The 12,766-nt window shown below is 40.4% G+C and overlaps 1 protein-coding gene across 2 annotated transcripts in view; it reads left to right on the top strand.

Moving 5' to 3' along the window:
* The window catches only part of brf1 (BRF1 RNA polymerase III transcription initiation factor subunit), a 267,788-nt gene that overhangs the window by 139,294 nt on the left and 115,728 nt on the right, over positions 1–12,766 (top strand). For both annotated transcript variants that reach the window (XM_003214279.4, XM_062968566.1), the window contains one exon: positions 6,319–6,445. In XM_003214279.4, coding sequence (XP_003214327.1) covers positions 6,319–6,445 — 127 coding nt within the window. The remainder of the gene's footprint in view (positions 1–6,318; positions 6,446–12,766) is intronic.

Raw genomic sequence — 12,766 nt, 5'->3', positions numbered from 1 at the left:
TTCTCTGTGTCCAGATGCATGACTCCCTAAAGTTTCCCATGGGAAGCAGGCTTAATCAGCTGAATGCCTGGCAGCGATCCTAGCGCTCCTGCGAGACGCCTCTTGAGCGCCTTTCTGTTGTTTATAATAATCACGGCGAGAAAATGGGGGAGATTTCGGCTCAAGGCTTGTTTGGCAGACTTCTGGAAGGCAACTCTCCTGCAGGTGCAAGGGCTCCAATTCTGGCTGAAAAAGCTCCAATTCTGGCTGAAACGGTGGGAAACCTAAGTTTTCCTCTTCATCTGCCTCAACAGTGCCGGGAACGGGACTACATGGCCCATGAGTCATCACAGTATTTGAGAGAGATAAATAGGAGTGGATATTTTATGCACCCTTTTCTTCACCCCTTCTTTTTTCTGTTCAGTTCATTTGAGGAGGGTTGTATCCCAGTAGCATAGCTTGGCATGCAGAAGTTACAGATTCCTGCCATTCCTAAGAAAGGCTCTGTCTCAAACTCTCAGAGAGATACTTTCAGTAAACGAAATTAATATCAGGCTAGATCAGTGGTTCCCAACCTGTGATCCGTGGAACACCGGTGATCCGCAATAACTAAAATATGGTCCACCGTTACTACTATGGATAATAACACAGCCCAGTCAAAACATTTTTTTCTTGGTGTCTTCATTTTTAGGCCTGTTCCTGGGGTTATTTGGAGTGCTGATTCAGAAAATTGCATTGGATAGACCACATCAGCTCTAGATTATTAAATATGGTTTTCTGTGGGTGAGCAGATGGCAACTACTGGATGACATATGTTCTGTGTCAGAAACTAGAGCTGATGTCTGTCCAGTGCAATTTTCTGAATCAGCACCCCAAATAACCAAACTGTATCTAAAGTTGATCAGAAACGGATTCGTAACCCTTTTGGTACTAATGTTGGAGAGTGGTCCCTGGTCAAGTAGTCCCTGGTCACAAAAAGGGTGGACTAGATGGACTAGTAGTTTGATCCCATATACGCTGGTTTCTGTGCCTCTATCTCTCTGGATCTTTTAGGTTGCTCCTCAGTTTCAGTCTGCCTTCAAATCATCTATGCTGGGAATGCCTCAGTCCAGGACCCAGTCCTAATCTTAAACTAATCTTGGGTGAATATTGAGATCAAATATTATCCATACAGAGAACATCATTTATGTTAAATCACTGTTGTTTCTCAAAAGGGTGAGACAACATTCTTTCTCAGATAGTTCATCCCTCTGCTGAATGCTGTAACTTGAACATATTTGGTATACAGTATTATGTTCAGCTGAACAAAGCATTCCTCCTGTAGGAAGTACCTATCGAGTAGCCAACTAATTTTTTCTCATATTATATTGTGATAGTGAGTGCTTTAGCTATGCTTGCCTGCATGACATGGGCTTGGACTAGATTACCCTTCCAGTTCTATGATGCTGTTTTTCTTTGATATTATCTTTCATATGATTAATGAAGAAATAGAGATAGAGGCAATATCAGTAATTACCGAGCTTCCCACATTCTTACAGAAAGTTCTGCACTTCCCATTAAGCACAGTGTGAAAGCCAAGTCAATGGTAATTACACTTCAACTGGACACCTTAATTTATTCATGGGTTTCCCCTCACTGCTAGCCTGTTTTAGTTCCTTTTATGCAATATAGTTTGCTATTCATAACAATCTTTCACCACAGAATTATCCTGACATGTAATGAAATTTTCAAAGTACAGTGGGCTCATGGCATCTGCTGGGGTTTGGTTCCAAGACTCTCCCACAGGCAGGGTGGTCCGCGAGAAGGCCTTACTAGTAACATTTTGTTAATGAGAGTAAATAAATAGCATTTATTATTTAAACTGTTATGCTTATTCATATAATGATCTGATCACCATGCTCAATATATCCCATATGCATGGGGGTATTGAGATAACAATACAAAAAGTTTGCTAGGGTAGATCCTCTCTCAATTAGATTCAGCCGCCTCCCCCCGAATCAAAATCCTAGCTACGGGCCTCCTCCCAGATACCAAAATCTGTAGATTTTCAAGTCCCATTAGATAAATGCCATAGTAAAATTGTGTCCCTTGTATAAAGTGTCAACATTGAGTTTTAGAATTATTTTTAATTGGAATTTGTTCAAGCCATGGGTGGTTGAATCCGTGGATGTAGAATCCGTTATTACAGACGCTAACTGTAACATGAATATTTCTCCAAAATGTGAAGACAACGTGTCACTCAAGATCATGAAAAAGCTGTCACGTAGATGGCTGCTTAGGTACTAGAGCTGAAATGGAACGCAGTGGAAGTCAATTCATATATATTGTATCTATTCATGCACTGTGCACAAGCAATGGAAGACGTGTGGAATTCTGTTTCTTTGCAGTGTGACATGCCAAGTTCTGCAATTTGTCACAAGCATTGTGTCAAACAGAGGAGGCAAGGCAGGATAAGTTTATATTCAAGGGAAAAGCATGCAGTGTTGGTGGTTAGAGGATATGTGTCATTCAAGATCTTGAATCAGCTGTCAAGCAGATGGCTGACTTGAGGAATTTGGGATGTTACCAGAAGGAAAAGAATGTTTGTTATGAATGGAAGTGCAGAGCTTTATTTGGTATCTGGCTACATAATTCAGTTGGAGATGCACCAAGAATTGTTTTGCTAAATTAAGTAGTATCCTAAAATACATAGTATCCTAAAATACAGAGTGGTATTGTTGGCAGAATTACAAGCATCTTGCCAGTATACTAGGCAAAAATCCATTTGGTATACCTTGCTAATTTCTTCCAGTAAGTTAGCTGGGTAATCACTCAGATTTTTCTTCCATGGAGAAAAGTGCCATTCTCCCCACACCATGGATTTTCCTTGTATGTGAGACTAATAGTTCAGCAAAGCTGTTTACCACAAAGACACTAAGAATTGACTGGTAGACTTGAGTACTTTCATTTTCATGCTTGCTTTAGCAATTGTTGACATCTCTGTCACTTGAGTGTTACAAGCACAAATTCAGTACCATCTCCCCAAAACATAACTCAACAGATTTTGTTTTCTTTCTTTTGTCCTTAAATGAGCATTGAGGCATAGAGGGAATTTGGGTCTCCAAAGATTTCTTTGACACTGTAAGAGGATTATGAATAATGTTTGTCTAACCCTGTTGGCTTCATTATTTGTTTTTGCTAAACCCAGAAACTTGTTGCCTTTTGAGTTCAAAGTTTCAGAGTGACTTTGAATAGATATCAAGTCATATTTGATACCAGCTGTATCTGTGACTCAAAACTGGTTTAGTGACTGGCAGGATGCTCCTCATTGTAGCTGTGGGTGTGAGTGTTGATGCAGAAGTTGTATTGCCTCTAACCCTGGTGCTGTATTGAAGAAATTGTTAGTAGATGCCATGCATTTCTGCTTCCATTTTTCAGAATGATTTCCTGTGGCATCCCCTCCCTGGGTAAGATATAGCCCAGCTGGTGGGCATGTTTTGTCCTTTATAATTGAAGTCTAGCTTTTTTTGAAGCAACGTCTCTCATACAAACGTACTCACTCTTCAGGATTATGTGAGGCGTGGCTCATCTTGGGTTATCTTTCCATGTTGCTCATCAGGAGCCCCAGAGAGGGTATTCTTAGTAGTTCTTCTCTCATGCCTATGGTTTTCAACTACTCTCAGAGGAGACTTACTTGGTCCCCTTGCCATATGTGTATGTGTCAATGACAGCAGAAGAATGAGCAAGACTACCAGCCGGCTTCTGTTTGCCTGCTCTGGTCAAATAGAAACCAATTTTGTGTGGATCAGTTCCTTGCCTATTTATGTTCAGATGCTTGCCTGGTATACATCTCATTCACAATTGTGACTTTTACAGGAAACATGTACTGTATGTAAATAAATAAAACAATTGAGAAGGAAAAGATCTGACAAATTAAAGGATAAGGCTTTCCTTTCTTGATGGCAAAGGATACCTAAAACAAAACTTGCTCCCAAAACAAAAAAACTTCTTATCTTTCTTTTTCTAGTTGATGGACATCCTTGATTTAAAAGCCTCAGGTTGTTCTTGGATAATCAGTTTTGTGACACATAAAGGCTGTAAGGAGAGCAATCAAGAAATGAAAAAAGGGATGTCACACGGGAAAATAACCCGTAGGAATCAGAGTGAAGGATTTGTGGTATGCCTCGAGAAAGACTTGTACTCCTGCAGACTCTGTATCATCTAAATGTCCTGATTTGACAGGGACAGCTCCAGTTGCTCAGCTTTTTCAGCTGCTTTTGAAATGTCCCTGTTTCCCTCTCCAGCTCCACTTCACCCTTTTGTCTTCAGCTTACTTCAATTTCTACGGTTGAAGTTCAAAGTTCAAACGTACTCATCCGAGGGGAGACATGGAAGAGTCTTGCCTTTCACTATATAATCAGACTAAAGCAAACCACAGTCTCCTCTAACTCAGTGTTGTTGCTTATTAGTAACTGTAACCATTTTGACCACACTGTGAAATTGCTTGGCCACATATGACCTAGTTTTCATCTGTAAATATTGGAAGGTATGAGACTCTATGGCAGAAGAAGTGCTTCTCCTAGGCATAACTGTTGCCACTAATATAAAGAGTGGTTATAGCACAGGTGTGTGTGAGAGCTCTGAGTCCTAATGTTCCTTGTCCTTACTCTGAAACTCGCCAGATGAGAGCTGAAAAGCTCCTGTTCTTTCAGCTCCAGCTCATTGCCAACTGCAGTATACCAGTAATAGTATACCAGTAATAGTATACTGGAGCTAACCAAAGGCATTATTGCTTGAATGTTCTGTTCCCACAATAGCCAACAAGATACTTCAATGGGAAGCATAGTAATAGGACGTGAATGCTGTAGGCCCCTTCTGCTCAAATATATATGATCTAACTGCCTCTAATACATAGCTATCATGATTCCTAGCTATCGATAAAGTTTATTTTCAACTATTTTAAGCCATCCAAGTTGCCAATTACCATGGCAGTTTATAGAAGTGAATTCTACTGTTTGACTCTATGCTGTATCTGTTGAACTGTATCTGTACTTTTCTATGAGTCTTGAATCCCTCACCATTCAGATTCAGTAGATTTTGGATTCTTAAGTTATAGTATCTTGAGAGAGGGAATTCACTGTATTTCTACATATAATATATTATTCAAAGACATAGCTGTGCGAGTCTGGAGTATCATATGCAAAGCAATCATATATCACCTCGGAGAGAACAAAGTTGGTAGTATAAGCTTTCTAAGGGTGCATCTACACTGTAGAATTATAGTTTGACACCTCTTTAACTGCCTTGACTCAGTGTTATCAAATCGTGGCAGTTGTGGTTTTACAAGGTCTTTTGCCTTCTCTGCCAGAGAGATGTTGCCTTAAACTACAACAGCAGTCAAAGTGGAGTATAGTGCATTAATTCTACACTATAGATATATCTTCAGATGTATCCAGGGTCACAGACATGGAGTGTATCTACATTGTAGACTTAATGCAGTTGACTCCACCTTGACTTGATGGAATTCTGGCGGTTACAGTTTGGTGAAGTACTAGCACTCTTAGGCAGAGAAGTTAAAGTAGCTTGGAAAACCACAACTCCCAGGATTCCATAGCATTGAGCCATGGCAGTCAAAGTGGAGTCAAACTGCATTAACTCTATAGTATAGATACACCCTGACTCTATGAAAGTTTATGCTACCAACTTCGTTCTTTCAGTTAGCCTCTAATGTGCCACAAGATCCCTATGTACTTACCATGTAAAGTTTATATGTCTTTACTGCATTCTCACAAAGTCTAGTTCTCTTTGCTCCTTGAGCATAAAGAAATTCCTCATGTTCCTTGATTATTCTAGTTGCCCTTTTCATCTCCTTGTAAGTATAGAATAGTTTAAAAAATCAAAAAAATAAGTACATTGCTATACCAGTTGGGATCACTGCTTGTATTGTAATAATTTGCCAATTTTCAATAATATTCTCATATCAATGCTATTTATTTATCTTATGTGCTTGGATAAGACCTCTTCTTTGGACTCTAAACACGATTGGATGATTTAACATTGGATAAACTTTCCAACGCAGGGATACTGTTTATGATTAAACATTATTTGTCAAGGTACATTTTTGGAGATGAATCTAAAATGGTTCCTGCATTTTAATTGATACTTTGTGTTAGATAAGGTTCGCTAGTAGTCACTGACTTGGCAGGAAGAGGAGTCCTGTGAATTATTGGAATTGTTTTTGGCTGAGTTATTTAATAGCTTGCTTAGAGTGGAGAAATAGTTTTATATCCCTTTTGGCATGTCTGATATGCGAATCATCCATAGAAATGTTTACATTAATTTGTATATGTATGCTTTTAGACTTACAGAGTTTGAAGATACACCTGCAAGTCAGCTAACAATAGATGAGTTCATGACAATTGATTTAGAAGAGGAATGTGATCCTCCCTCATTTACAGCTGGTCAACGGAAGATAAAGATTCAGCAGGTGAATTCTTTCAGCTTTTCCATTTGCATAATTTCTGTTATTCCTTTTGTACTTGGAAAGAAAATTATTTTGCTGTGCTATATATGCAGTAGATTCGGCTTTCTTCTCCCATCTGGAAAACCAACATTTTGAACAAATAATACTTGATACTAGCAAAATGATGTAATAGTGGGGTGAGCTCCAATACTTTTCAAAACTGAGTATGTAAAAACATTCTTTAAAAAGCAGGAATTTGTTGATATACATCCATAACCATTTGAGTCATAACAGATCATAGTAATTTATATGATAGCTTTTTGGAAAAAAACATTCCCCCCCTTCTGTAAGCTCCTGACAGCATGGATCTGTCTGTGTATGCTCTAACATAATTTAAAATGTACATGGATGGTTCAATATCAATAATAATAATAAGTAGTATCATCAACATCATGCCTTACTCCTATCACTGGTCACTTTGGTCCAGCATGAGCACATAGTGAGAAGAAAAGAGAATTAGCTGTTTGAGTAATATCAATCATATATCATCAGCATGCTCATTCAACAGCTTTCCAGAATTCAAATTAGACCAATCAGCAAAACTTCACTCCCTTTAAGAGATAATAATCCTTCTTGTGGCATATTTTTATTGTTGTGTGCCTTTAAGTTGCATCCAATTACTATAAGATGAAACTATTACAGGCAGTCCCCAGGTTACTAACAAGATGGGTTTTATAGGTTTGTTCTTAAGTTGAATTTGTATGTAAGTCAGAAGAAGTACATTTTTCAATGTAAATCCAGCCACTTTTAAAGCTTTGGATAGCCTAGGGAAAGGTTAATACCCCTGTGGTGATATTTTGCTGTCTGTGCTCATGTTCAGAAGATTTCACCCAATTTTCTATCCTTGTGAAAACTGGATTTTGAAAAATGTGGCTTGTTGTGGAAATAAGGATTATGATAGCCTCAGTGGAGATATCTTTGCCCCATGATAACTCTTTCAGGAGTGAATTTCCCTTCCGAGAGGTAGATTTCATAGAATCATAGAATCATAGAATCATAGAATAGTAGAGTTGGAAGAGACCTCAAGGGCCATCTAGTCCAACCCCCCGCTAAGAAGCAGGAAATCGCATTCAAAGCACCCCCGACAGATGGCCATCCAGCCTCTGCTTAAAAGCCTCCAAAGAAGGAGCCTCCACCACGGCCCGGGGGAGAGAGTTCCACTGCCGAACAGCCCTCACAGTGAGGAAGTTCTTCCTGATGTTCAGGTGGAATCTCCTTTCCTGTAGTTTGAAGCCATTGTTCCGTGTCCTAGTCTGCAGGGCAGCAGAAAATAAGCTTGCTCCCTCCTCCCTATGACTTCCCCTCACATATTTGTACATGGCTATCATGTCTCCTCTCAGCCTTCTCTTCTGCAGGCTAAACATGCCCAGCTCTTTAAGCCTCTCCTCATAGGGCTTGTTCTCCAGACCCTTAATCATTTTAGTTGCCCTCCTCTGGACGCTTTCCAGCTTGTCAGCATCTCCCTTCATCTGCGGTGCCCAAAACTGGACACAGTATTCCAGGTGTGGTCTGACCAAGGCAGAATAGAGGGGGAGCATGACTTCCCTGGATCTAGACGTTATTCCCCTATTGATGCAGGCCAAAATCCCATTGGCTTTTTTAGCTGCCGCATCACATTGTAGGCTCATGTTTAACTTGTTGTCCACGAGGACTCCAAGATCTTTTTCGCACACACTGCTGTCAAGCCAGGCGTCCCCCATTCTGTATCTTTGATTTCCATTTTTTCTGCCGAAGTGAAGTATCTTGCATTTGTCCCTGTTGAACTTCATTTTGTTAGTTTCGGCCCATCTCTCTAGTCTGTCAAGATCGTTTTGAATTCTGCTCCTGTCTTCTGGAGTGTTAGCTATCCCTCCCAGTTTTGTGTCATCTGCAAACTTGATGATCGTGCCTTCTAACCCTTCGTCTAAGTCGTTAATAAAGATGTTGAACAGAACCGGGCCCAGGACGGAGCCCTGCGGCACTCCACTTGTCACTTCTTTCCATGATGAAGACGACGCATTGGTGAGCACCCTTTGGGTTCGTTCGCTTAGCCAATTACAGATCCACCTAACCGTAGTTTTGTCTAGCCCACATTTTACTAGTTTGTTTGCCAGAAGGTCGTGGGGGACTTTGTCGAAGGCCTTACTGAAATCTAGATATGCTACATCCACGGCATTCCCTGTATCGACCCAACTCGTAACTCTATCGAAAAAAGAGATCAGATTAGTCTGGCATGACTTGTTTTTGGTAAATCCGTGTTGACTATTAGCAATGACCGCATTTGTTTCTAAGTGTTTGCAGACCACTTCCTTAATGATCTTTTCCAGAATCTTGCCTGGTATTGATGTGAGGCTGACCGGACGGTAATTGTTTGGGTCGTTCTTTTTTCCCTTCTTGAAGATAGGGACCACATTCGCCCTCCTCCAATCTGCTGGGACTTCTCCTGTTCTCCAAGAACTCTCGAAGATGATTGCCAGTGGTTCTGAAATAACTTCCGCTAGTTCCTTCAATACTCTTGGATGTAGCTGATCTGGCCCTGGGGACTTGAATTCGTTTAGAGTGGCCAGGTGTTCCTGGACAACTTGTTTCCCTATTTGGGGTTGGATTTCCCCCAATCCTTCGTCCATTCCATGTTGCTGAGGTTGAAGATGGCTTTCTTTTTGTGAGAAGACCGAGGCAAAGAAGGCATTAAGCAGTTCTGCCTTTTCCCTATCCCCTGTCACCATCACCCCATCTACTCCTTGCAGTGGCCCTATCGCCTCCTTTTTCTTCCTTTTTCTACCAACATAAGCAAAAAAACCTTTTTTGTTGTTTTTTATGTCCCTGGCAAGCCTGAGCTCATTTTGCGCTTTAGCCTTGCGAACCTTTTCCCTACAGGAGTTGGCTATACGTTTGAATTCTTCTTTGGTGATTTCTCCCCTTTTCCACTTCTTGTGCATGTCACTTTTGAGCTTTAGCTCAGTTAGAAGTTCTTTGGACATCCATTCTGGCTTCTTTGCACTTGTCTTATTTTTCTTCTTTGTTGGCACTGTTTGCATTTGCGCCTTGAGTATTTCACTTTTGAAAAACTCCCATCCATCCTTAACTCCCTTGTTTTTTAATATCGGCGTCCATGGAATGCCGCTCAGTAATTCCTTCATTTTTTGGAAGTCAGCTCTCTTAAAGTCCAGAATGCGTGTTTGACTTGTCTTAGTTTCAGCATTCCTTTGTATTGCAAACTGCAGGAGCACATGGTCACTTGCCCCTAAGGATCCAACCACTTCAACTGTATTGATCAGGTCTTCCACATTTGTTAAGATTAGATCAAGAGTTGCTGATCCCCTTGTTGCCTCTTCTACCTTCTGGACCATAAAATTATCTGCAAGGCAAGTGAGGAATTTGTTAGGGTTTCTCACGCTTCATGTTGTCCCACCTCTGTTCTTAACTATGAGTTGTTTGAAAGTCATAGAATAGAATCATAGCGTTGTAAGAGACCTCATAGGTCATCCAGTCCAACCCCATTCTCCCAAGAAGCAGGAAAATCACATTCAAAGCACCCCTGACAGATGGCCATCCAGCCTCTGCTTAAAAACCTCCAAAGAAGGAGCCTCAACCACACTCCGGGGCAGAGATAGAGTTCCACTGCTGAACAGCTCTCAGAGTGGAAGTTCTTCCTAATGTTCAGGTGGAATCTCCTTTCCTGTAGTTTGAAGCCATTGTTCCGTGTCTCCAGGGCAGCAGAAGACAAGCTTGCCCCCTCCTCCCTATTACTTCCCCTTACATATTCATGCATGGCCATCATGTCTCCTCTCAGCCTTTTCTTCTGCAGGCTAAGTCGGATGTTTGTAACTCGGGACTGCCTGTATGTCAAAGCCTGTCTGTCTGTACAACAAAGGCCATTGCTAGGCTGCCCTCCACAATGTCACTGGGAAGGAAAATTGACGTGTATGAGGTGAAGGGAAGAAAAGAAAGAAAATATGAAAGCAGGGGGTATATATACTAGTATAGAATAAATCATGGGGAATTCCAAATACTGTTTTACATCCCCATCTTCCGTCATTTATACCCACAAGAATTAGCTAGCATTAGAATGAACAATAGCTCAGATGTCCATAAAGAACATCTCACAGATATTAAGAGCAACATGAAATGCACTGCCTTACATTCTAGAAATGTAAAAAATCTAAAACATTTCAGGAGCAGGGCATTTTGGTGGTGGTGAGGCATTAACCCCACAAAGAAGCCTGAAAATTCAGGCTTGTATGAGGATGATGACAGATAACAAGGGATGAATAAAGGGACATGCCAGAGGCTGCACAGTAAAACATTGTGAGGAAGGATTAGAAGTAAATGTGAAATTGCACCAGGCAAGTTTTTCTATGAGAATTTCAGGTGTAGTGTGCAGAAAGGAGTATAACCCCCCCCCCCCCCCTAAAGGATTGAAGGAGTGGTAGAGTTGAAGGAATGAAGGTTATTGTGGAAAGCCAGGGGAAAATTGTGGAGTGAGGGTTTTAAAGGGTATGCTGTTTAGGGAATAGATTGAGATGTCAGGCATAAAACTGTGGGATCACATGATAGGAAACAGAGAATCAGCCATTGGTTTTGATAGCGGCGTTTTGGATAGAGATGAGACGACGAAGGTATGCCAAGGGAATGCTCTGAGACAGGGAGGTTGGAGAATTCAATGCATGCCAACATTGCATTGATTCTTGCTCCTGCTTTGGAGACTGTTGGGCCCAAGGAAGTGCAGAGCTGTCACAGTTGCTCTCTGCCTCGTCCCTGGCAGGCTACCTGCTGTACACCAGCTCTCCCCATCAGCACACACCTCACCTCACTGTGCCGTGACAAATGTATTCTGATTAACACGGTTTGGAATCTTTCAGATGATATGGCTAAGCTGATTGTGTTGCATGTAAATTCCCTCTCTTCTGTATGCCACGTTCATTCTTCCACCCCAATTAACAAAGGCCACAGCTGGAAAGGTATTTGCTTGTTAATTGGATCCAGATCTCTCTCTCCCCCCCCCCCCCCCCGCCCCGCCCTTCCAGCTTTTCAAGTTTTTCTCTCATAGAGATAACCGGGACTAGAGGAAAATAAAGAATTACATAGAATTTTGTGCTTTTACTGGTCCAATTTAAAATAAACACTGCTGTTAATTATGATTAAATTGTGTTGGATTGGCTCCAAAATATTGCTTGCCAAGACATGCAGGATGTCACTAGACTTTGTTTCTGATAGATATTTCTGAATAAATACTGATTCTGTGAACAAATTATTACGTTTAATTTTTTAAAAAAAGAACTTTGATGTTGTGTTTAAATTTCATCCATAACATTTTGTAGAAAGTGTTTAAATCTCACTCATAAAGTTTTTATTCAGCCCATACTGGAGTGAATAAAAAGGCCTCTGTCCCCTTTTTGGAGTTAATAGCTCTAAAAGAAGATATTTGCTGCTTTCTGACACATAACTCTCCCATAATAGACAGGTGGCTATGACTTCTCTAAAAGTATTTTTTTTCTGAAATACCATAAGTGGCAAAATGTCACTTCAGTAATGCATGCCAGAACAAAAAGAAAATCTAACTTCAGCACCCTTAAGACTAACCAGTTGTTATTTTAGTATGAATTTTCATGGGTATAAACCCTCTTCTTCAAGTATAGTAGAGAGTGATATCAAAGCCTCAATTTATGTAGTTGGTGAAGTGGAATAGAAAGTATTAGGATCCAGAAAGCTGTAAATCATGTCACTTGCACTACATTTTAAAGGGCTGGGTAATATGTTACAGGTCTTTTAGGACTTTACATTGGTCAGTTTGTGTGCATATGTGAAAACAATAAATCTGCTTGCCAAAGATCAGTTTCTCGGAGTTCAATACTCTCTCTGAATTTTATTTATTTCCAACATTTATACCCCGCCCTTCACACCTGAGGGGACTCAGGGCGGCTTACAACAATTGGCAGAATTTAATGCCTAAAACATAGTTATCAATCAAAGCAGTGAAAAGATTTATTTCGTTATTTGTGTAATAATAATAATAATAATAATTCTTACCCGCCACTCCTCATAGTTCAAGGTGGATTATAAAACAATTAAAATACATAAGAACAGCAAAACTACTACAAATATACACACACAAAAACGTACCTCCATAAAAGTTACACACCAAAACGTATCTCTACAAAATACATACTAAAAAACACAAAATAGAGATCAAAGGAAGGACACTTAAAATCATGTTTCAAGACTGTCTGGGTAGGCCTTTACATGGTTTTTAAATTCTGATAGCTTATTTAGCTGTTGTAGTTCTTCCAGCAGTTTGTTCCATAA

The sequence above is a fragment of the Anolis carolinensis genome, chromosome 1 (assembly GCF_035594765.1).
Source record: "Anolis carolinensis isolate JA03-04 chromosome 1, rAnoCar3.1.pri, whole genome shotgun sequence".
Lineage (NCBI taxonomy): Eukaryota > Metazoa > Chordata > Lepidosauria > Squamata > Dactyloidae > Anolis > Anolis carolinensis.
This window is presented reverse-complemented; position numbering and strand designations above follow the sequence as displayed.